The sequence below is a fragment of the Malurus melanocephalus genome, unplaced genomic scaffold (genome assembly GCF_030028575.1).
Source record: "Malurus melanocephalus ecotype Western Australia unplaced genomic scaffold, MMel_1.1 scaffold_26, whole genome shotgun sequence".
Lineage (NCBI taxonomy): Eukaryota > Metazoa > Chordata > Aves > Passeriformes > Maluridae > Malurus > Malurus melanocephalus.
The window spans coordinates 509,910-533,807 of record NW_026623258.1 but is presented as its reverse complement, the minus strand read 5'-3'; the positions used below and the strand labels follow the sequence as shown (position 1 = coordinate 533,807).

The window sequence follows — 23,898 nt, the reverse complement described above, 5'->3', positions numbered from 1 at the left end:
GCTTTGCTTCCTGTTAGTTAGCTCAAGCTAGGACCACAATAGGGTCMTACTGCAAGGAAAGCTAAATTCTTTAGAGTCAGTCTGTGGAGGATGTTTTCCCAGGAAACTCAAGGAGCACAACATCAAGGTAAACCTCTTGGTATTTTATTATTTATTATTTCTGGAAGATACTGTTTTCCTTTTATTTTGGTTTGCTTTGCAAACCAGAGAGAAAAGGCAGGTCTTTGTGCTAAAAAATTGGTTGGCAGTTCTCAATGTTCTGAATGTATGTTCTAAATTAATCCTGAGGTCCCATTAAACCATTTTCTTGGATATCRAAGGAATACAGCAGTTTTACCCTGACATTTCCTAAGACATATTCTTTCTTTCCCCAGTTATTCCAAGTACCATACTCTGCTCTCACTATGTTTCTCAGCACGGACCAGAAGGACAGAGATTCTGCAACAGCATATCGTGAGTGTGGTCTGGGTTTTCTCCTTGGAAATTAGGGCTGAGTTTTATTGAAAATCATTCTTAATCTATAGGAAGTTCTAATGATTTGTGCCCCTAAACTGGACTTTTATAAGAATGTTTTAATATGTGATGAAAACTAATTTGTCTTCCAAGGGATTGCATTTTTCTAGCTAAATAGGAGATGTTAATATTTCATTGTCTCAAATTGTCTGATTAGCTATAAACTCTTTTTGGTTTATTACTAGCCAGAGGGAACAATAAAAATCACTCTTAACTAAGTCAGGGTAAGGAATAACAATTCCATTTAAAGGTGATTTGTAGGGGAAAAACCAAGACACATTCAATTGAAGAAAATACAAAGTAATTTTGAGTTTGTTGTTTTGTTGCCTTCTTTTTTTATAGTTCATATTTCCTTAGGTTTATGTGTTTCATGTTATAAATTCAAATCCCAAATCTGTTTTCTCAGACAAAAACTTTGAGGACTCATAGAGTCAAGACCATTAACTTCACCAAAAAGGAGAATAATTTTGTGTGCATGTTCACACCAACTGAAATCTCTTTTTTCATTTCACCTCTGTTTATTTAATTAATTCTGATGTACACCAGGTAGTTTAAGGGCAGATTTTGTTGTAACGTTACTAGCACTCTGACTGTATTAGTTAAAATACTGAGGCTTTACAGACCAGATCTCTGGCTGTTCAGCAATCAAAACCAGGCAAACTTTTTGCTTTGAAGCAAATCAATCAGACCAAAATAAGTACAGTGAAAATATTTTCAAGATTTCCTGKATAGATCATAAATTGAATGTAAGAACAGTTTCCTCCCCTCCTGCTCTCTTTAGCTCTGTTCTCATGTGTTCTTTACTGTGTATCTGCATTAAGCAAGGTAAAGAGAAAAAAGCCAAATATTACTTGGAAGGCTTTTCTATGCCTTAACTTGTCCTTCAGTGTTGCTTTAGAATAACTTGTAGGTWTTTTTGTTGAATCTCTTTTCTCTTCCTGGCAAGATTCCTTTTCTCTTCCATTAGTCCTTCTAACCCTCAACACACTTGRTTATATTGAAATCCGCAGAGGCACAGTGGAATAGCCAGAAGTGATAAAAATGTAATGTCAAAAATTCTAGATACAATATCCCCTGAGCAACCCAATCCCTTTCCAGACACATGGAACAGTTGTAATCTGCATTATCATCAACTATCTTTTAAGAAAAAGTGTGGGCTGGCAGTCACAGGACAGGACTAAACAGCAGGAGGTTCCAGTTGTGTTATATTCTTTGGCAGTGACTGTATTCTGAGTCATCTGGCCTAAATTCTGACTAAAGCCATGTACCTAGTGTTTTCTATTGTCTGGTTTTATGTCTTCAGAGGCTGTGATCCAAATAAATGTGCTTTCTGATCTGCTAGTCCCATGCAAGGCTTCATAGGCAAGTGAAATCTGTGCTTGTAAAAGCTGTTGAACTCTGTGGCTGAGAGGTGTCACACATTTATAGTGTCATTTTATTGTTCAGAAAGGCTTGAACTTTTGAGTGTACAGCTGTTCTCCTAAACCAAATTAAGGTGGTGGAATGAGCCATAGCTTTGACTCTTCAAATGTTGGTATTTTTGCATATGCTGAAATAATATTTGTTTGGAGCAAAGTTTTCTTGTAATGGTTATGATTATGTGAGATTGTTGGTGGGGTTTTTTTTTTTTTTTTGGCAAGTGTTTTACTTAAACACTTTTGCCTCTCTTTGGGTTTTATAGAGAATTCTTCCTGTTGATGGACTGTCTTGGATGCAGTCAGTTGTTCAGGCATTTCTTCAAGAGTTAAAGAAAAACAGCTGTGTAATATGAAGTGTGCTCTTAAAAATGAGGTTGGGATCAGAGGATCCATTACCCTCTGCTGGAGACAAGCAGAACTGCTTATTAGAAATTTCATTCTGCTATGAATGCAAGGTAGAAATACTGGATTCCRAAATTGCTTTAACATAAATCCTACTTACATTCTGGCCAAAATATAACCTCCTTCAAGGTACAATCTGCTGGCAGATCAGCTTTCTCAGCTGATGTGGAAAGTAATACATCATAAATTCTGAGCACATAAGAGCTTTGAAGGATACCTTTTCCTCAGCTCTTGCTACTCCTTAGGAAATAAAGTTTCACAGTGKTTGCATTTCTGGTGCCTCTAATGATGCTTCTGAGTTTTATTCTATAGCAGTGATTGATAAAATGCAGATGCAGAGCCCCAGACAAAGGCTGTGAGTGTGTATGTGGTGTTTGGAAGGAAAGGTGTGATCTGAGTGCATTGCCTTTGAGCTGAGTTTGGATGCTCAGCAGCTCCCAACTGAGGCCAGTTCATGCCCAAACACTTCAGACCAGATTTGGGTTAGATTTCCACCATCTGCCAGGATTTTTGTTATATGGACTGAATTTCAACATCACTAGAGAGATTGAACATGAAGTTTGGGGGAGGAGCTTTTTTTACTTCCCATTAGTTTAAATTAATGTTCCCTGGCACCTCAAATTTTCCACTCAGAAGCATTCTCAGTTTGGGAACAAAGTACAAAGGTTTAAATGGTCCAAATCTCCTAGGGAGCCTCTCTTCCCTTTTCCTTCCTGGATCTTGCATGGCTGCACACAGCCTGCATCACTGCCCTGTCTGAACCCCTCACAACCTGTGTGCCCTCCCTTTAGATGGTGAAGTATTTTGATTCCTTTACAGGGACACACAAAAAGCCATGTGTAGTGTCTGAGGTCACCTAGGAAGGCTGTTACAGGTCAGGAAACTTGAATAAACATRAACCTAGGAGCTTTTGAAAGGCTGTCACTTCCTGGAGAGTCTATGATAACCACCAGGACACCACCTGCTCTGGAAGCAGCCCTTCAGAATCCCCCGTGGTGCTTCTGAGAAAGGAACATGGAACCCTGGGAGCCACTGAGAGAGAAAAAATAGAAAAAAAGCCTGAAGTTTGGGTCAATGAGAAGACCATTCCCTCATGAATGGGGAGACATGGTCCCAGCTCCTTATCTGTGCATGCATTCAGCCCTGTCTATTGTTATGCAAAATGTGTAGAGTCTTTGGAGCTGGGACAGGAATAACGTTTATCTCCCAGCCATGGGGGTGCTGGGTATGGCCACATTTCAGGGAAACAGGCATGGTGGGCTTGAAATCCCTCAGGGTGAGGAAGGTCTATAACCCAAATTTCTCACCGTTCTCAACAGAGCTGCAGCACCTGGTCAGGTTATTGATCGATTTCATGAGATGATGCCCGTGWATAGATTTTTGCTTTCCTAACTGGAGGCTTTGGTTGTTTTTTAAGATGATCCCTTTTTCTGGTGATAGTTAGTGACCTGATTAATTCTCTGAGGTTGAGGTGGATCGTTCTACCTGACTCTGGCCTTAGGCAATTAAGAACAGCACYTGCTGTTTCCAAGAGCTTTGTAGATGTACTACTTCCATAAACCTGAGGTAAATATCACCTTATTTTACAGGTGGAGGACTCAGAGGTCTGATTAGATAAATGTTTCACAAGTTACTGTCAAGTTTTAGATGAACTGGTGTCATGACTCCAAGTTCTGCTTTGGAAAAAATGGCMTTTAACACATAGTTCTACTCTGGTCCTGGAGATGAAAGGTCTCCACATTATCCCCTTGTAGTTCTTAATCTCAGCATTCATCTTCTCTCATGCAGCTTGTATGGAAAAGGCTCTTCCAAGGATGCTTCTTCTCAAAGCTGGTCAGAAAATAAATTACAAAACTGTCTTTCCTTGAAACAGTTCTGTTGCTGACCTTCCAGTTCTGCTGTTCTTGGCATTGCTCATTCCTGTAAAAGGAAATGGTTTGSTGAGGTTTCTCTTCAGTCAGACAGGTGAGCAAGATTCTTATCCTTACTGCATATTTCCTTTTTTTTCAGGCATGACCATGGAAGTGCTTGGGACCTTGATTGGAGCTTCACTTCAGGGACAGATTGTGGCCAGTGCTCATGTCTCTCCCCACTGCACTGTGAATCCCTCAGCAAACACCACTGACTCCTGGCATGACACTTCCAGCATCCCAGACCCCGCAGATCCCCTGTCTCATCAAGTGAGTGTCTGTGGGATCACACTGAAATACATAAAATATGTAGAAGGATGGAATGTTTCTCTAATACCGTGTCATGTCCAGCTGGATGAGGATGAACACAACTTCCCTGAAATCAGTGGTGCTGGAGCTGACACAATGACCTTATTGCAAACAATGCTTTCCAATTTTGCTGTCTTTTCAGCCTCTCCTCAGTGTGACAGCAGAATTTCTCTGAGGAGCTTTGCAGGAGGTGCCAAACCTGTAAAGTAGCTGAGAGGGACATGGCCAACTTTGTTTTCACTGGGGGCTGATTTACAGTTTACAGTAGCTTAGTAAGAAAAGCACAGTTTACCCCTCCAGAAATACTCCAGAAATACAATTCTGGGGTCCCCAGTGCAAGATATGGAYCTGTTAGAGCAGAGCTGGAGGAGGGTCACACAGATGGTCAGAAGGTTGGAATACCTCTCCTGTGAATACAGACTGAGAGAGCCAGATTTGTTCAGTCTGGAGGAAAGAAGGCTCCAGGAGCCCTTWTTGCAGCCTTTCAGTACAAAAAGGGGGCTTTTGGGAAAGATGGAAGAAACTTTTAACCAAGGCTTGTAGTGACAGGACAAGGAGGAATGATTTTAAACCAAAAGAGGGTAGATTTAGATTAGATATGAGGAAGACTTTTTTTTTTTTTTTTTTTTTTTACCAGAGTGGCTGTTACTGGAGGTAGGTACTAGAACAGGTTGCCCAGATGTGGCTGCCCCATCCCTGGAAGTGTCCAAGGCCAGGCTGGATGGGGCTCTGAGCAACCTGGGATAGTGGAAGGTGTCCCTGCCCATGGCAGGAAGTTGGAATAAGATGATCTTTGAAAGTCCCACCCAACCCAGCCCAACCTAACCCAACCCAACCTATTCGGTGATTCTATGAAAAAACGGTGTCTGTAGCCGGAGCTTTCAGTTCAACAACACTCATTTCCAAAGGAGGTACCACTGGAGATCTCCCGTACAGATTAATGGCAATTTCATGAATGCAACCCTAAGTCCTATTTGGAATCTGTACTTTTGTGAAGGTACCAACCACTGCTGTAAATGCTTGGTAACAGGCAATTAGTGGGGACAGATCTCAGTGTTTAACTTGTGGAATAAACCTAGGGATCCATGCTTGTTTATTTGATTTTCCATGGCAGACTTTTCCTGTAATTTTGCACAAATAGTGTAATCTCCTCAAACTTGAGTTTTCTATTTTTGAGGAACAAAGAAGGTTTTATATCTGGAAGAAAAACCTAAAACCTGATCCAAACCTCAGTTAATACAATTTGATAGTCTTYCATTGTTTCCAGTGGTCTTGAAACAAGTCCTGAATCAAACAATGACCTCTTGTAGTGTTTTTTTCCTATGTTACTTGTGGAATCAGCAGATTGTTGGTCCCAATTTATCAACTGCTAGATTCATCCTTCCTTTTTATATTTTCATCCATTGCTCTGTGAGTGCAARTACCAACCAATATATAAAAYACCCCATGAAGAAGATTCCTTGACYTGAATCTAATCTCAAATGCTTGATGCAAAAGAGGAAATATGTATTTGTGCTCTTCCTAATGTAGTTGAATAGCTCCTATTATCACACTTCAGCAGCAGTAAAATCACAAGCTAAAGGCACATTTTTTATATGTTTTTGAATTTACATTCTCTGRCATCAGCACTGGTGGTCCAGGAAGGGAACCAACTCTTGTCCCCCTCTGTTCCCAGACACTGTTCTTTGCCTCTGTGCCACCTGATCCTTGGTRTTTTGGGACAGGCTTCTCACAGAGCTGATCTGAGCAAATATCTGGGGAGAGCTGGGCTGCTTCTCTAGATGGCCGTGCCATTTTATGGCTGATTAATGTGTTTTGGAGGATGCTTATTTGGTAAGTGTAACTTCTAGTTGTATGTTTTAACAAGACACCAAATGTCATCCTGTCTTCCTTTTTAGCTTATGGGACAATGGCTTGATGTAGGACACTACTGTGTTTATTACACCTCCATCAATTGTTTAGAGGAGTAGCTTGAAAAGCAATGGAGCAAGCTGAATTTCATGGCACAGCATTCCCTGTCTGAATCTGCTTCAGACTAAAATCCCCAATCTCTATTTTGAAATCTCTGAAACAGCTTTCAAGGAAAAAAAAACTCACAATCTTAATTTATTTCCTTTCAGTGTAACCACATGTGCTTTCCTGACCTTTCTGAGGTAGGAAGGAGATGGAGAAAGAAACGTCACAATCAGTTGAATATCAGTTTTCATTTTGAAAAACTTGCAAAGATCCATAGCCTAAAGAAGCCAGAGTTTGTAGAAGTTTTATCTTTCATTAAAATAGATAGTAAAACTGGGAAATGATGGGAAAGCTTTTAGATCCAAACATTTTTCAGATCTTCAGATGTGAAGAAGTCACAGTGTGACTGGAAAYCTGCCCTTTGCTCATGCCACACATGGCAGAATTGGCACCTGATTAATTGCAGGATCAACAGGAGATGTTGGATCTTGAATTTTGGTTGTGTGACTGATGGGCATTGAGTTACAAGTTGAGGCAAGACTAGATTATCATGAACTCGAAGTTATTCCATCAGGAAATATTTAGAAGAGGGCAACTCTTGACTTTCTTTTAATGCTGTTCAGAAGTGTGACCCTGACCCTTTTTGTCAAAAGGACTAATTCTTAGCTGCTCAAGAGCACATCTAGTTTTAAAAAGCACTTAATGAATGASTGATATTATTTTGCTCCTTATTAAAAAAAATAAGTGGAAGAAATGATTGTTTTAAAGCTCCCCTGAAGTTGTTACTATAAGCTTGTGAATGGATCTTTATTACTGGAAACCAAACATGGATATTGATAGAGTTGTAGGTGGGCTGACAAGTTTTGCTYAGGGTTAGAGAATCATATTTGGCCTACTATGAATATCCTTGGTAGTTTAAATTACACTTAATGATGATGGCCTGTAAAACACAACATTTAATTCAAATGCTTCAAGCAAATTAACAAATACAAAAAAACAAAGTATAAAGTTCATGGAGAAATCCTGTTACTATCCTTTCTTTTTCCCAGCCCCTTCTGTCCTGGCTAGGCTGCATTTCAGGCTGAAATTGCCTTGTTTAGTGAACTCAGGTATCTCCAGTGTTGCTCTCTGTAGCCGTGCAAGCCATAACCAACAGTGTGAAAGAGTTCTGTGACTTAATTTACAGCTCTGATATTAAAAAAGCCCCAAATCTTTATTCCATATAAAGAATAGTCCTGCATTCCTTTATTTCACCATGTTATTTTCTGAAATGCAAATATCTTAACGAGAACAGTTTTCTTGAAAATTGTCTATTCTTACATCACCTGAGTACATTTGCACCTCTAGTAAGTGACTTTATTTTTGAAAGTGTATTCTAGTAATTGCATGTTTTTTTACCAACTTCTTAGATTTATAATAATTTCATCTAGAATAAATAACCAATAATTTGGAAAACAGTTATCCTATCAAATAAGCATTGTGCCATARAGCTCTATAAACAGCACTTGCTTTATCTTGGATAACACAGTATAAAATAAATTTTTACATCATTTTAAAGCAAATAGTTTTAAAGCTTTAATCCAAAGTTGTAGTAATTAGAGTTAGAAACAGTAAATGTGATCTGGTGGAGTGTGAGGTGTCCTTGGAGGCTTTGATCCCCTGKCTAAAAGAAAGCAAAGATTTCTGAATTTGCTTGAATATTTCACTAAGTAACTGGGGAAACCAGCAGGCAAGCTACCATATTCTCAAAACATTGACATGTAAGTATGAATGCTAAAATTAATTATATATTAATTATTATAATCTTGTATAAATGGAGAAACTGCAGTAATTATGTTTACATCAGTACTGAGAGTACYCATCCACCATGAAGTTCCAGATTGCAGTCTGTGTAGCAAGATCAACTGGACYTACTGAAAATGAGATTCCCTCTTGRATGATGCATGGTTTTGATTAGGTGACTGTGTATGTCTGTTGTTAGTTTCAATATAAGCAAATTTTTAAAACATTCAGGTTGACAACACAAGTAACCCTTCAGTTCATTGCGTCTTTTTTTTTTTTTTTTAAGAAGTATATACTTATGTGCCCTGAATTTGTCCTAAGGGAGGTGTTGTTTATAAATGAACTGCAGATTTTAACATTTTTCAGAGAAGTGGCAGACAGGCAGTTGCCTCTATGCAGATGGGTATTTCTTTAGTTGCAGGTGACTCACCAAGAAAAGACTGAATTTTCATAATGACTTGTCATTCTCACAATTTAATGTCACAATTTCAAAWGTACTTTTTTTCTTCTTTCCAAAGGCAAAAGTTTACATGATTGCAGCAGGGGTCATAGTGGGTGTGTATCTTCTTGGGATTGTCGTTCTTTTTCTTGGAGTAAAGGAAAGGGATGGTAAGTTATATGTAAATACCCCTCAATTTAATAATGGTTATTTCACATTCATTTATTGAAAAGATTTTGATTTTATGTATTCTGCTCCTCTTAGATCCTTATGCCTTAAATTCAGACAGAGCAATTCCTTTCTGTAAGGGGCTCGCACTCACCATGAAGCACGGTCCATATGTGAAGCTTACAGCTTCATTTCTTCTCATCTCGACAGCAGTTCAGGTAACTGCAGACCCCCAGTCTGTGTGYTGGCCTCATTCCACTCCCAGCACGAGGGGAGAGTCTGAAATGCAAATGACCTTTGGCTGGTGACTGGAGGGGTGATCTAGGGGGTGTTACCTTGCCCTGTAAATCAGTAGGGAGCCAGATTCCTCTTCTGGTGCCTKGGATCCTGTGTGGCTGGAGATGGTTCTTAAAAAGGATCATTTRAAGCCAAAGTCCTGACCATTTAAAGACTTTTTCTCTTTTCTTTTTTCTTTTTTTTTCTTTAAAAGGTGAAGAACTAATCCCAGTGACCGAGACTSGGTCATTCTGTGTTATCCATCCACAGTCTCCTGTGGCTTCAGTTGCTTAGAGAATGCTTTTTCTYTTCTCTCTGTTCCTCTCTATGTGTGCCCTGCTTTAAACCATTGCCCCTTTTCTTTTTACATAGGTGGCCGCTCTCAGATAGGGGCTGAACTGGGTCTTGTGGAGTCTTTTGTGATGGAAGGCATTAGGTCAGAGTGAGAAGACATTCAGAGGCAGGAGGTGTCACCTGTGTCAGARTTAGGAAGAGCTCATTTTCAAATGAGGAGCTGCAATTGGATGTGGCTCTCACGGAAAGAGGCGGTGCATCCTCCCAGAGAGAGGAGCTGTAGAAAAGCCACTCAGTAAGAAATCCTCCCCATAAGTACAGCAGACTTTTCAAGCTTGTTTTTTAAGCTTTGTTCAACTCAGTAAATAAGGTATTTTGRTGTGAACTTGTACATACCATTGGAAGTTTGCTTTATTTTGAAGAACAAGTAATTTTCACATTTTTTTTGCCAACAGACTCTAAGTCACATGAGCCATTGATCAAGTGAGTATCAGAACAGAAAGCAAGAGCATGACATAAGAGAGCAGTGTTGTGTTCACCAGCAGTCCTGGTGAATTAGCAAGTTCTTTGGAAAGGCTGCKTAAAAGTTTGTTTGCCAAAGAAGCACTGAGCTTTTTTGTTGGCCTGGATTTGGGCACAGCATCTGTTAGTCCTTGCTGGGTGAGAAACTATATGCGAAGTTATTTTTGCTCACCTCTGGGATGAGGTGCGATGAGCAACAGCAGAGACAGGGTGAAGATGAAAGAAGAAAGGTCCCTTGCTGTCCATATCCTTCCAGCATGCTCTCAGGGAGCAGGGATACTGAGCACATCTGGTTGCTGGCAAGCAACCACTTACTGACAGCACCAGGAGAGGAAAAGACCTTCTGTCAGTCCCTGTATCTTTATTTTTCTATTTGTGTAGGCTGAAGGGAAGGTGTGAGGGGAGGCAKAAGCTGGAAGCTGTGTTGCTTCAGCTCAGCCAGGATAAGCAGCCTTCACTGCTGTTATTTGAGGGAGAGGCACTGATTTTCTGGAACTTAGAGCAGGGTTTACTGATCAGCAAAAGGAATGGGCAGGTAAAGATGTKTTGGCCATAATTCCAGAGTGTGATGTCCAATGTCTAAAATCAAGGCAGCAAAAATAGGGACACAAACTACGGGAGGCTTTTGTGGCAATGGGGATGGGATACAACTTTTTGGATATCCTAATTTGTATAGAGATGACCTGCCATCTGTAATCCACAAGCTCATAAAGRAGCAAGAGTTGATTTTGTTGCCGTGGCATGAGTATTGAATCTTCCTCTGTCACTCCACTTCTGCAGATTTGCTGGAGCTRTCCCTGGCCCTCCATCACATTCTGGTGTTCAGAAACTGCCCAAGTTCTGCAGTAGCATGGTGGTGGCAGTGGCTTCACCTGTCACATAACACAGTGCAGTTAGATCCTACCATCTGATGAGGATTCAGACTTGAGATGTCTGACCCAAAATCACACTCTGTAGCTGAAGTTGCATACAGAACCAGCTGCTTTACCACGGGAAGTTGGCAGGAGTGTTATTGCAGCTGAAAAGTTACTTATTTTGGAGTCAGAGCTTCTGGAGAAAGATTTATGGCCTTGCTGTGGAAAAGAAAGGGCAGCTTCTTGCAGTAGCCTGCAGCTGTGACAACACAAGGCAATTGGGAATAGGGAATAAAGCCTTGAGACRGAATCCTTTCAGAGGGCAATTTGTGTTTTGGTCACTTATGCTCTGTTAGGTTTGGTCTCACCTCTTGCTTGTCCCAGTATTATTGGCATGTTATCATTGATAACAGGACAGTTATTGCTTCTTTAGGTTGTTGCAAACAAGGCAAGAATGAGACTCCCAAATCCTGCACTTAACACATCAGTCACCAAGTATATTTAACTAATATGGAGTGTGATGTAACTTTTGTCTTTTTTTTTAATTTTCCTCTCTCTTTTGGTGGTCACCAAATGTCTTCAATCCAACAGCTGGAGCAGGGCAACTTTGTCCTGTTCTGCACTCACGCTGCCGGCCTCCGCAATCACTTCCAATATTTGGTGGTGACCATCTTGGTGAGTGGCACTTCTCTCCCAAATATTACCTGGTTCTCATTAGGATTTGGCACAAAATAACAGAAGACAAATAGAGTTTTGTGTCTCAGCAGAGGTTTTAGAAAGCTACACTATATTTTGCATTGTCTGTGTGAATTAAAGCTTGTGTTCCCTACTGCACTTCTGAAAGAATTGTGGTTTGGAGTTTTTAATTCATTCCTGGTTATTTTCACCTGTAAGCAATCTTCTGCTCCTATAAAGGGCAAAAGCTGCTTCTAGAAATGAGCTCTGGAATTTTACCTGCTTTTTCCCTTTTCCCAATGTTATGAGCTGAATATGAAATAACTTTATTTTGCATATTCATACACACAAGTCTTCTGGGCTACCCAGCTTGCAAGGATAAATATTTAAAATATCCAGAAATATGAAGATTCCTCTCTAGAGCAGTTGGCAGTGTGATGAAAAGATCCTTTCACAGAACCTTTTTCATTGACATACAGAGGTAGAGTTCTGCTTGCTTAGGTGATACTTACCCTTTCCCATATTWTGAGACATATTATTTTCCAAATCCACTAAAACCAAGATGTTGGAGAGTATCTCCAACATGTTGGGTATCTTAAGGCTCTGCAAGTGATGGTCACCAAGAAGAGACACAAGAAACAGTGGAGTTAAAGTAAGTAGAGAATGAAATATAACAGTAACAATTAAATGACATTTAAATAAAGGTGAAATGTAAGACTGCCTCTGGTGGCAGTACTTCAGTGCATTGGTACTATGCTGCTTGGTGAGTATTTCAGTGAAATATGAAACAGTAATGACAACTGCAAGCAACCATTTCTGTTACAGATTGTTCCTAAGAAGGGACACATAGTACGGAATACGGACTCTAAGTATATCTTAGGATAAGTTTATCTTGCACTTCAGCTTTCTTCCTGTGCCATGGGGTAGAGCTAAATTCACTCATCATTTGTCAGGTTCACGCAGTGTAGCAAAAGGCATTAGCACAAAGTGTGAATATTTGCAGTATGCTTGAACTTCACTGACTGAGCACAGCGTTAACTGCTGGGGCTCACATTAGAAAAGGAAATTTTAATATGCTGTCTTCTGATATTTATTTGTGGAAAACCCTTTCATGGATAGCTTCATATTTTAAAATTGAATTTTAAAAAGTCACTCAAAGGATGAGGAGAAACAGGAATCTGCATGTTCACCTTCCTTTCAGGYCTTTATGTACTAGACAAAAAGATATCTGTGAAGTCTACAGCAGAAGACAGTGGCAGTAAGCATAGTACAGATATGGGGTTTTTGTCTCTTATAGGTATCAGCAGCCGTGAGCGTTCCCTTCTGGCAGAAGTTTCTGCAGAGATTTGGCAAGAAGTGTGCAGCATGTGGGATTTCGGTAAGCAAAGCCACTGAGAAAAAAAAAAAAAAACAAAGCCACTGAGAAAAAAAAAAAAAAAAAAAAGTGCTTGTGCTCATTTCATTTGACAATTGGAGCCACTTCAGGAGCTCTTTCAATCGCTTATAACTTCAATCTATGTGAAATTTGCTCGGTTTCAGAGTTTGTTTTAAATCATTATACCAAATTTCAGACACATTCTGAGTTTCCAAGGGAAACTTTTGAGAAATGGATTGATGCTGGAGGGAGGTCCCAGTTTATTTAAGAATCTGCACAAGCTGTCCTCATTTGACTGCTCTCAGAAATGAGCCTCAGTGAGGTTTTATAAATTCAGATTTGAGTTGCCTCATTTTGACAAGTTATCTGCTGTTCAAGTCTTACTTTGTGTATAGTGCTGAAGTAATTCAGTCCCATGGAAGGAAACAAAACCCTGTTAYACATCCCCCTCTGGGAGCACCCACATCCCTCTGAACAGGAGGCACAGTTATTAGTGAAGTAAAGAAAAAGGTGACCTACCTGAGAAAAGGAGCCCAGTTTAACTCTGACACAGCTCTGCAAAGCCAGCTCAGCGAGCCTGCCCTTGTCACTGATGGATTATTTTAAGTCCCTTACTTAGTGCAGACAGCAGCAATTTTCTGTCATCATCCTCGGTGAGTTATTGTATAGGCCAGTTCCTCCCCATTTTCCCCCTGTTTACCTTCAATTACTTATGAAAGAGGAAAGAAAAATTGCCTTGTGCACAACAAAGCAGGAGGATTTGAAAAATCCAGCCCAGAGCTATATGTCAAAATCAGAACAAAGCTGAAAAATTTAGGTCTGGTGACAGTTATTGAATAGAATTGAACAGTTATAATTTTTGGAATTAAAAGCTGTGTTGGAATGACTTCCAAAKAATCAGAAGTAATTTTCAAACCCAAGTTCCAAATATGCTGAATTGTTATATGTTTTGAAGCATCTGGAGTCCAAGCCCCATCCTTGGTTCTTTTTACCACTTGAGTAAAGAGTATTGCCAAAAGCAGTATTGGACCATTGACTAGACCTGGGAATGCAGATTTCCTCCTTAGGAAATCTCCTCCTCTGTCTACTTGGACACACAAAAATGCTTTCTTCAACCAACTTGGCTCTATAAATTTAGTTTTACATGACTGGAAAGCCTGTCAGCACCTCTGTAAACATGGTTTAACTTAATTTTACAGTTGAGTTGCTTGACTGTTATGGTCTAAGTAGGGGGGGGATTGAAAAAAAGCCACCTCTCTGTTTCACCTTACAGACATTTCTCAAGGGACTCAGTGTGTGCTCAGTGATGGATTTTGTGTCTGACAGTGCATCACGGAGCTTCCTATCCTACCACCTTGTGTGATCTGTACAGCTAATCTGTACTCTCCCACTGTGAAATAAAAGCACATCGTTTAAGGCTCCTAACTTTGTCATTGGGGAATGTTCTACTGGAAGGGAAGGAGACAGGAGAGAACAATTTTTATTTTTTTTTTTTTTTAACTTCACTCAGCTTTCAGGGTGATCATGAGATTGGAAATTCAGTTTCCTGAAAAAAAAAAAAAAAAAGTCTCAGTGCTCCAGACTGATTTTTCCTGTTAAGATGATTCTATTTTGAAGAGACCCCTCAAGGAGGTTAGAAGTCGGTAGATTAGCAACAAGAATCTTGGTTTTCTTCCACTGATGTTTCTCCCTTTTTCCTCCACAAGAAGTGGCCAACAAGTCTAACTACCTATTATGTATCCAAAGTTCCTAGAAGTTTGAACCCTAGACTTTCTGGAATTACCAGGAATTATCCTGCTCCCAAGCAGGATGCTTAATACCATTCTTCCCACGACCAGGTTGGTGCACAGGCTAGAAATTACTCTCTTCTGTTTATTTCCTTCATCTTTCAAGTGCTGTGTTCATTTTGGTGTCTGCTCTGCCCTCACGGGGCAAACACTGAAATCACACTCAGTAACTCTCAGCTGGTGGCTGGAGGTGAAGTTGTCACGGGAAGTTTTAAGGTGTGGCATCTTGGTTCATGGTTTTGGCAAGCTAAAAACAGAAGATGGCCCTCTCCCAAAACTCTAGCTTCCATTCTAGCCAATAATATCTTCTGGCTGTGGGTTTTGGAGGATTTAGTAAAAATAAAAGCACTTCCTCACAGATATAACAATTGTTTGTCTGCCATCTATGAGCATTGTGCAGCATGGAGAGATGCCTTTGGATGGGTCCTGGCTCTGCAGCCCCGTTTCCACTCTCCCATCCTATTTCCACTCACATCCTCCCTGCACCTTTTCCTGCTCTTCGTGATGTGCTGCAGTACCAGTACCACCTTCAGCATCCTAGGAGGGTTCACCTTCCACAGTGCCACCAGGGAATGGGTGGAAGGCACGGGATAACTGCAGGACATTGTAACTCAGAGGGCAGCAGCCCTGGGACGAGGGACCAGGTGCCAATAACAGAATTTGCTTTACGAGGAAGGAAGAAGGAGCTGCATTAGCTGTTTATTGCATTGGGAGCACTGCTCCCATGACTGCGCTGTCGCTGCACCAGCGAGACTCCAGGGCATTGTAACCTCAGTCCTACCAGCCCTGCTTCTCTTTCTCCAGGAAATTAGAGTTACAATCATCATTATTATCGATCTAGAATTTTGTTTAAATGCTTGGGTTTCTGAGTGGATGTCCCATGTGGAGCACAAGGCATCATAAAATTGCTTCTAGACAACATAAAATCTTGTATTGCTGGAGTGCTCTCTTGTGGTGAAATAACGATTTCGCCACAACACTGGGCTAATGCAGGGATTATCTGCCTGTGCTGGGAACTTGCAGTCAGGAAAGGTTATTTTCTGCCTCCTTAGTTTGGGAGCAAATGCTTTAGATGGGAAATGCATTTAAAACATAAACATAATGGATTAGGCTCCAGGACTCCCAGAATCACTTATCATACAGAACTGTAAATAGCAGTGCTTAGGGGAATCACTCTCTGTGAAAGCTCTTCTCATACCCTCAGCTCCCAAGCTGCACGTATAGAGGATTGAAACACTTAATGTTAAACTAATCCTCCATCATTAAAAAGCCCTGTAGATAAGCCCCTGGTTCTGGATTCTACATGTGCTGCCGTGCCTGTGGTTCACAGGCGTGGGAGATGGAGCATGTGATGGGTATACGACAGCTGGGCAGTATGCATTCAATCAGCATTTAAAATAGTGGATTTTCAGCCCTGTAAGCCCATTGCTTCAAGCTGAAGTTGAAGAAATTCAGTGGCTATGGGTACTACCAGAAAACAAATCCCRAGCATCCCAAATTAATTTGGTTTTGAGAGTAACCTCAGTGATTTGTCATGCCATGTCATGAGTGGATCTGGCTGTGTGGAGTAAACTGCTCTGACTTTTGGATTTAGTTATTGCTGAGTACTGTGCGGCTTTAAAGTGCTGATTGCAAATGAAAACAAATTCTTCTTCATTCAAGMCTGAAGGTGATCCATGAAATGCTGTATTTACAGTTTAAAAGGACGACTGGAGCCCTGCCACTCCCCTTTAAATGCAGTGTGAGGACATTTCAAGGCATTGTYTCTAATAGTAAATTAAATAGTCCCACTGGCTTATAAGAGAGAGGCTGACATTTGATCATATCCGCTACTCAGCTGGCAGAAAAATCTTTGCCCAAGATGATTAGCAATCTCTCGAGAATTATCAGTGTTCATGGATAGGAAAAGAGCAACTGACATTATCTACCTGCACTTGTGCAAAGCRTTTGACACTGTCCTACATGACARCTTTGTCTGTAAGCTGGAGAGGCATGGATTTGGTGGATGAACCACTCTGTAGATAAGGAATTGGCTGGATGGTCACACTCAAAGAGTTTTGGTCAAGGCTCTTTGTCCAAGTGGAGACCAGTGAGGAGTGCTGCTCCTCAGGGGTCAGTTTTGGGACCAGCACTTTTTAATGTGCTTGTTCAGGACATGGGCAGTGAGACTGAGGCAGCCTCAGCAGGTTTGCTGATGACACTGAGCTGGGTGGTGATGGTRACACGCTGGAGGGAAGGGATGGAATCCTGAGGGACCTGGACAGGATGGAGGGGTGGGGCTGTGRGAACCTCATGAAGTTCAGTGAGGCCARGCACAAGGTCCTGCACCTGGATCAGGGCAATCTCACACATAAAAACAGCCTGGATGGGAAATGGATTGAGAGCAGCCCTGAGGGGAAAGAGACAGGAGTGTTGGTTGATGAGATGATCGAGATGACCCAGCAATGTGCTCTGGCAGCCTACAAAAACCAAATCCTTGGAAAACAGCATGGGTAGCAGCTGAGGGAGGTGATTCTGCCCCTCTGCCCCACTCTTGTGAGATCCTTCCTGCCCTGCTGCATCTAGCTCTGGAGCCCACAGCCTCAGAAGGACATGGACCTGCTGRAGCAAGTCCAAAGGAGGACCACAAAAATGATCAGAGGGCTGGAGCACCTCTCCTATGAAGACAAGCTGAGAGACTTGTTCAGCCTGGAGAAGAAAAGGCTCTCAGGGGACCTCAGAGGCCCTTTCAGGGCCTAAAGGGGCTACAAGAGAGCTGGAGAGGGACTTCTTACAGGGGCATGGAGTGATAGGACAAAGGAGAGTGGCTTTAACCTGACAGAGGGTAGATTTAAATTAGATATTTGGAAGAAATTCTTGACTATGAGGGYGGTGAGGCCCTGCACAGATTGCCCAGAGAAGCTGTGGCTGCCCCATCCCTGGAAGTGTCCAAGGGTAGGTTTGATGGGGCTCTGAGCAACCTGGGATAGTGGAAGGTGTCCCTGCCCATGGCAGAGCTGTTGGGATAAGATGATCTTTAAAAGTCTCTTCCAACCAAACCATTCTATGGTTCCATCTGGGCACAGTTTGGGAATCAACCCACATCAGGGTTCTTCACACAAAGTATTTATATGGCCATAGGTGTCTTGAGTGTTTAGGAGTATAAATGTGGCCAGGGTCTGTCAGCTGGCCTCAAGTCTGGTAAATAGGCTCTGTTTAATTTACCAGTTCAGTTGTAGCCCTAATACTGCTAACAGAGACAGCACTTGTCCTACTTTTCTTCAATTATTCTGGGTAGTTAAGTACAGATTGGCTCAGAGCTCTTTGGAAATGCTATTTCACCAAAACACTGATGTGTGAGACGTTGTGTGTGAACTGTTCTGTAACACAATTTTGTAAGACAGTTTTGTGTTTTGAAGGGAACAATCTGTATGGCATCGAGCAGTGCATGCTGTAACCTAGATATAATGCTTTTCTTCCKCAGTGGATGATTCCTTTTGCAGTCATGCTGGTGACCATTCCAAACCTGACCCTGGCTTATTTCGTGGCCTTCATCTCTGGTCTRAGCATTGCAGCATCTCTTCTGTTACCATGGTAGGAGAATTTTATATTTGAGGTGGGGAATGAATGTATTCCTGCATTACATGTGCAGAGGAATTTGCCTCTGAGAGAGACAGAATATGGCAAGAGTCACTTTTTCCAAGAATCTTATTTTGATTTTATAACAGATGCCATTTGCAATGATGTGACCTTGGTTGTGCTGTTGTTAACAGATTGCATCTACTGTAACAGTAGCTGCTCTCTGTACATAACAGTATGGAAATTAATCAATAATCTAAGTAACTGTAGAACTTGTGATAACATTGCTTCAGGAATTACAAAGTTAGGCAAATCAATTAATGCTGAGCAATTAAGAATGTAGCAGAAGACACTTAAGGCAAACTATGTCTAACCTGACTTTTTTAAAGGGCATTATAGAACCTGGCCTAATGGCTTTAAACTGAAATGTGATAGATAGATAGATAGATAGATAGATAGATAGATAGATAGATAGATAGATAGATAGATAGATAGATAGATAGATAGATAGATTGATTGATTTAAATAAGGTTTTAGAAAGAATTTGTTTACTGTGAGGGTGGTGAGGCCTGGCACAGGTTGCCAAGAGAAGCTGTGGATACCCCATCCCTGGAAGTGTCCGAGGCCAGGCTGGATGGGGCTTGGAGCAACCTGGGCTGGTAGAAAGTGTCTCTGCCCATGGCAGGGACTTGTAATGAAATAATCTTTWAAGTCCCTTCTAAACCAAATCATTCCATGATTCTGTGCATCCCTGCTTGGGCAGTCTGCTGTTAGAAATCAAATAACACAAGGTTATGATTAAAAGAAACCAAGAATTCAAGGTCCTTTGSACATGAGTGGGGAAAATCTACTCAAGGATGAGCATGGTGGGACATTGCCTCTTCAGATTAAAAAATTATCATTCAGGTCAAATTAACCAGAAAGCAAGACTGTTGCAGAGGGCACTGTTTTTCATAACTTGTTTGTGTTATGCCCTGAAAACTCCAAGACATCATGGAACACATAGTAGGAAATAAGTTGTCAGACTACATAAGCTTTTCTGCACAGAGGGTGAGAAACCCTTTTTATACAACAGTAAATGATTACATATACTGGAAATAAAATGGCAATTCACAATTGGCATTTGAGCAGCTTCCATTCTAATTCACCATTACCAAGTTCAGTCTCTTTGAAGTGGAGAGAGAATAGGCTTCACTGGTTTCTGAAAATGTTGTTACCTTGTCAAAAGAGTTATTTCTGAGTGAAACTATTCAGAGACTCAGAGTCCCTTGAAATCTTAAGAAACATGGGGGTTTTCTTTTTGTTCTTTTTTTTTTAATATCACAACTTCTGATTGGAATGACAGGCAGACTGGGAAATTCTGTCACCTCTCAAGTGTTCGATGGTTTTCAGTGGTTTACTTCATGGTAATATGTGGCTGTGCTTTTCTTACACATTTTTTGACCTCCTCTTGAGCAGTAGAACCTTTTGAACTGGATTCTTTCATGTGCATGACTACATCAATCAACTTAAAAATGGAGGAGGGCTGTTCTCTATTTCATTAAGTTTGGACTTTGAAAAGGGATTTTGGCTTGAGTTTTTGTTTTATCTTTCTCGCTTCTAGGTCAATGCTGCCTGATGTTGTTGATAACTTTCGCCTGCAGAATCCCCATGGAAAAGGACAGGAAACCATTTTCTATTCTTCTTATGTATTTTTTACCAAGATGTCAGCAGGAATTGGCTTAGGAATTTCTGCAGCAGGGCTGGAGTAAGTAATAGTGTGTGTTTCCACTTAGTGGATCTCCTCTGAAAGCATTCTGAGGTTACTACACCTTTACCCTGTGAAGTTAATTGTGTTTGTGCCCTGAGCCTGAAAGTGCCAGCAGCTCCAGATGGCTGACCACTAAAGACAGGATTGTTGCCATCTAGGCCAGACCACTGAGCATCAAGTTACCTGCCCGGACATGTTTCAGTTCAGAAAAACCTGAGTTCCCTTTGGCTTTTCCTCTTTTCAATTGCTCGTGTAAATCTTAGTGGTTTATATGAACGCAGAGCTAAACATGGAAGTGCAGCAGTTGAAGGCTTCCCACAGGTGATGCAGCTGCTTTGTGCATTCCCTGTTGCACCTGGACTGGAATGTCTCTATGTGCTTGTCACTCTTTACATTGCGCTCTTTCCGGGGTGCCTGTTCAGCATAAAAGGATCATTAATTCCTGCATGGGTTTAGGGAACTRGATACTGATTAGAGTCAGGAACAGCCTTTCTCACAGCTCTGCCTGTTGTCTAGACGGTGTTGCTTTGGGAGATGCTTTGTGGTCTCTTTCGACATTGTCTTGTCTGTTGTGACTAGACAGGCTGAGAAAGAGGCGAGGCATCCCCTGCCCTGCCTTTGTGCCAGCCCTGGCAAAAAGGGCCTCTGCCTGTCCCTGCTGCAGCACACAATGAACACTCAGAAGGGAATTCGTCTGAAATACTGGGCTTGCCCTTGGCTCCAGATTAGGTTTTGGTAACCAGAGTGTTTTGCTTCRGGGCCTTGAGCTGGAATTGCTAAATAACAGTCAATGCTTGGCTGAACATTTCGGGCTTAGGAATTTTAGCTGCTTACTGCTAAAACCCTCAAACAATTTGCTGTTCCCCTATTAGACCCTTTTCAATTGCATTCCAGTTGGGTCCCAGCAAATTGCCAAGGCAGATGTTTGTGGGAGAACACAGAAGACAGAGTGATGCCAAATGAGCTGTAGCTTTCATTAGGTGGGTGTTCAGAGGAAAAACTCATTCCACATGTTGGAAACAGGAATTTGAGTATATCAGCACTTGTGGGATTGCATGGAAGCCCTGAATCAATGAAGTGTGAGTGTGTACCTAAATCTGAGCACTTGAGTAAATTTGTCTATCTTGAGATGAGCACTTAAGTGTGTGTTTAAATTAAAGTTAATTATTGCTGTTGAAATTGGTCAAATTACTTGCATGCTTTCAAAGCAGRGCTTGAATACTTTGCTGAATATTAATAGGAAACACACAACAGATCAATTTCACAGAATCACGGAATCACAGAATGGGTAGGGCTAGAAGGGACCATAGGGGCTCATCTGGTTCCAACTTTCCTTGCTCAAGCAAGGTCATCCCAGAGCACATGGCACAGGATTGTGTCCAGATGGTTCTGGAATATCTCCAGTGAGGGAGACTCCACACTCCCTCTGGGCAATCTGTTCAAGTGCTCAGTCACTGCACAAGGAAGAAGCTCTGCCTCATGTTCAGGTGGAACTTCCTGGACATCARTTTATTTCCCTACATGGGATTCCATGATCCTTGCTTTRAAAGTATGCAGGTAATTTGACTGATTTCAATGGCAATAATTAACTTTAGTGTTATATATAATAACAAGAAAATACAGAGGTAKTGCAGTTATCTGAAGTTGAGCACAAAAATCAGATTTGAGAAACAAGATTTGAAATCTAGTGGGGAGAAGGGAAAAAGGAAAGTGTAGGAAAAAGTGGGAGAAAAGCCTTGAAAGGTGTTGGGAGAGAGAAGGAAGCCTTCAGGTGAACTGCTGCCTTTTATCTTTRTCCATACAGACATCACTTGTTTCCATTTGTTTAGGTTTACTGGATACAAGCCAGGGATATGCAGACAGTCAGATGATGTGATCCTCACTCTGAAACTCCTMATTGGAGCAGTCCCTGCTGTTCTCATCCTTTTGGGTTTATTTATACTCCTTTTCTACCCAATCACYGAAGAAAGTCGGAAAGAAACAAAGCTTGCCCTTGAAGAGTTAAGGTAGGTTTGGACTGGCAGTAAAACAGCAGCMCTACCACCACAGCAGCTCTTATTCATACTGGGGAAATTATTATTATTTTATAATAAGAATATAGATATTCCTTACAACAAAACAAAACAATGTGCTCTTAGTCAAATTGTTAATGGAATAGAACCATTACATGTTCCAGTATCTCTTTTTTGTAGTGTAGCACAACCTGCTTAGAGGACCATTTATCAGAACTTTCAGCTGTTCTATTTTACTTTTTTTCTGGAGTGGCTCACAAAGCACTATTGTTGTACATTGTTTCAGGCCAGAAACAAGGAATATTCTACATAGGTTAAATTTCTGGGGAAAATGCGAATAGCTACAATTTACTTTTATATAGAARAAAATGGTATTGTTGACTGCATTCTTCGTATATATGGAATACAAGAAACATCCAAACCATTTAGAAGCGTAGGCAGAAAATATTGTGGGAGAAAAAAAGGAGGTCAGCTTTGAGCTATTCTTTCCCTTTTTATCCKATCACTCTCCCTTCTTCCCTTTTTCTCCTTCTCCAAGGAAAATCTTGTCTAGCTTAAATTCATCCACCTCTGTCRACCCTTGAGGACATGTATAAGGACAGTCCTAGCAGACTGATAGATAAAATACAAAAAGAATAGGTTGTTACTTTGTATTGATTTCATTATCCCAGTTTATTGGAAGTGGAAATTGATTTCCATGCTAAGGGATCAATTCTAAAACCTAAGCATGGGTGTCTGGGACCAGTTAATGCCCCAAGATATCCGAGATATGTGCATGGGGTTGGCAGGTACGACAAAGGGCTCTCTGGAGGGGATAGGGTGAATAATCTAAAATGGGACTGGTCCCACTGCTCAGGGACTTCAATCATTGTCCAGAACAGCCACGCTTTGCTGAAGGTTCTCAGCTGTTGGAGACTGCCAAACTCAGCTTGATTAGTCAGCAGTGAGAGCCAGAATGTGTTCAGGTGTCATTTGTTGTGCTTTTAACAGGAGGAGCCACCAAAGCACAGAGAACTTGGACAGGCACAGAAAGGACACCTCTGTCTGAAAGCTCTGAGCACAGTGGCTTTCCAAAAACAGACTCACATCCCACCAACAAACCCTGTGAGAGTTTTCCATCCCACCAACAGACCCTGTGAGAGGTCATTTCTCTGCTCACAGTTATCAAAAAGGACAAAGGATGATTCTAACAGAAAGCATCGTGCAAATTTACACCTAACTCTTTGCAATGTGCTAAAAAAAACATTACAGATGTTCAGAAGTGCAAGCTGTTGAAGGCTTGGTTTTTTGTTTTTTTTTGTTTGTTTTTCAATGATTAGTGGGAAGCTGTGATCTTGTTGCATGGAGGATTTTATGCATTTATAGGTCAAGACCGGAAAAAAGCGTAAATGTGACCATAGAATTTTTGAATGTWCTGAACTGGAGAAGACTCACAAGGSTYATTGAGTCCAATTCRTGATGCACSACCCAAAWATTAACTCACAATTTATTTCACCCTTGGAGGCTGGGGTGRATTTTAAGCACAATCTCCTCCTATAACTTGCACACTCAAGTGTTTGGAAAGCAAYTGGGGACCTGAAGTATACTATATAAAGTTAGGAATTATTTTCTTTTGAAATGAAGCAAATCACTGGTGCAGACATGTTTGGAGGATTTTTTTTTTTCATTAAAAAAAAAAAAGTGAGGCAGTTTAAGTTTATAGATTTGATAAGAAATAGAACCCTACATTTCCTATTACTGATGTTTCTTGCTTCTGAAACCTGTAAACTGATCTCTGTCAGAGAATGAGAACATTTTCAAAATCAGTATCYTCCCTGAGGATGTGCAAAATCTGTAGTCCCTTCCAAAAATTATGTAATTTAAATTTCTTTACATTTTGGCCTTTAAGTAGTCCTCAT

The 23,898-nt window shown here is 41.0% G+C and overlaps 1 protein-coding gene across 1 annotated transcript in view; it reads left to right on the top strand.

Moving 5' to 3' along the window:
- Window positions 1-23,449, top strand: part of MFSD2B (MFSD2 lysolipid transporter B, sphingolipid) — a 37,718-nt gene extending 14,269 nt beyond the window's left edge. Inside the window, exons 5-14 of the mRNA XM_057390421.1 lie at window positions 375-453; window positions 4,344-4,513; window positions 8,809-8,899; window positions 8,994-9,115; window positions 11,435-11,518; window positions 12,816-12,896; window positions 18,144-18,253; window positions 19,842-19,985; window positions 21,818-21,994; window positions 22,991-23,449. Of these exons, the coding sequence (XP_057246404.1) occupies window positions 375-453; window positions 4,344-4,513; window positions 8,809-8,899; window positions 8,994-9,115; window positions 11,435-11,518; window positions 12,816-12,896; window positions 18,144-18,253; window positions 19,842-19,985; window positions 21,818-21,994; window positions 22,991-23,048 (1,116 nt within the window). The 3' untranslated portion in view covers window positions 23,049-23,449. The remainder of the gene's footprint in view (window positions 1-374; window positions 454-4,343; window positions 4,514-8,808; window positions 8,900-8,993; window positions 9,116-11,434; window positions 11,519-12,815; window positions 12,897-18,143; window positions 18,254-19,841; window positions 19,986-21,817; window positions 21,995-22,990) is intronic.
- Window positions 23,450-23,898: the final 449 nt, after the last annotated feature.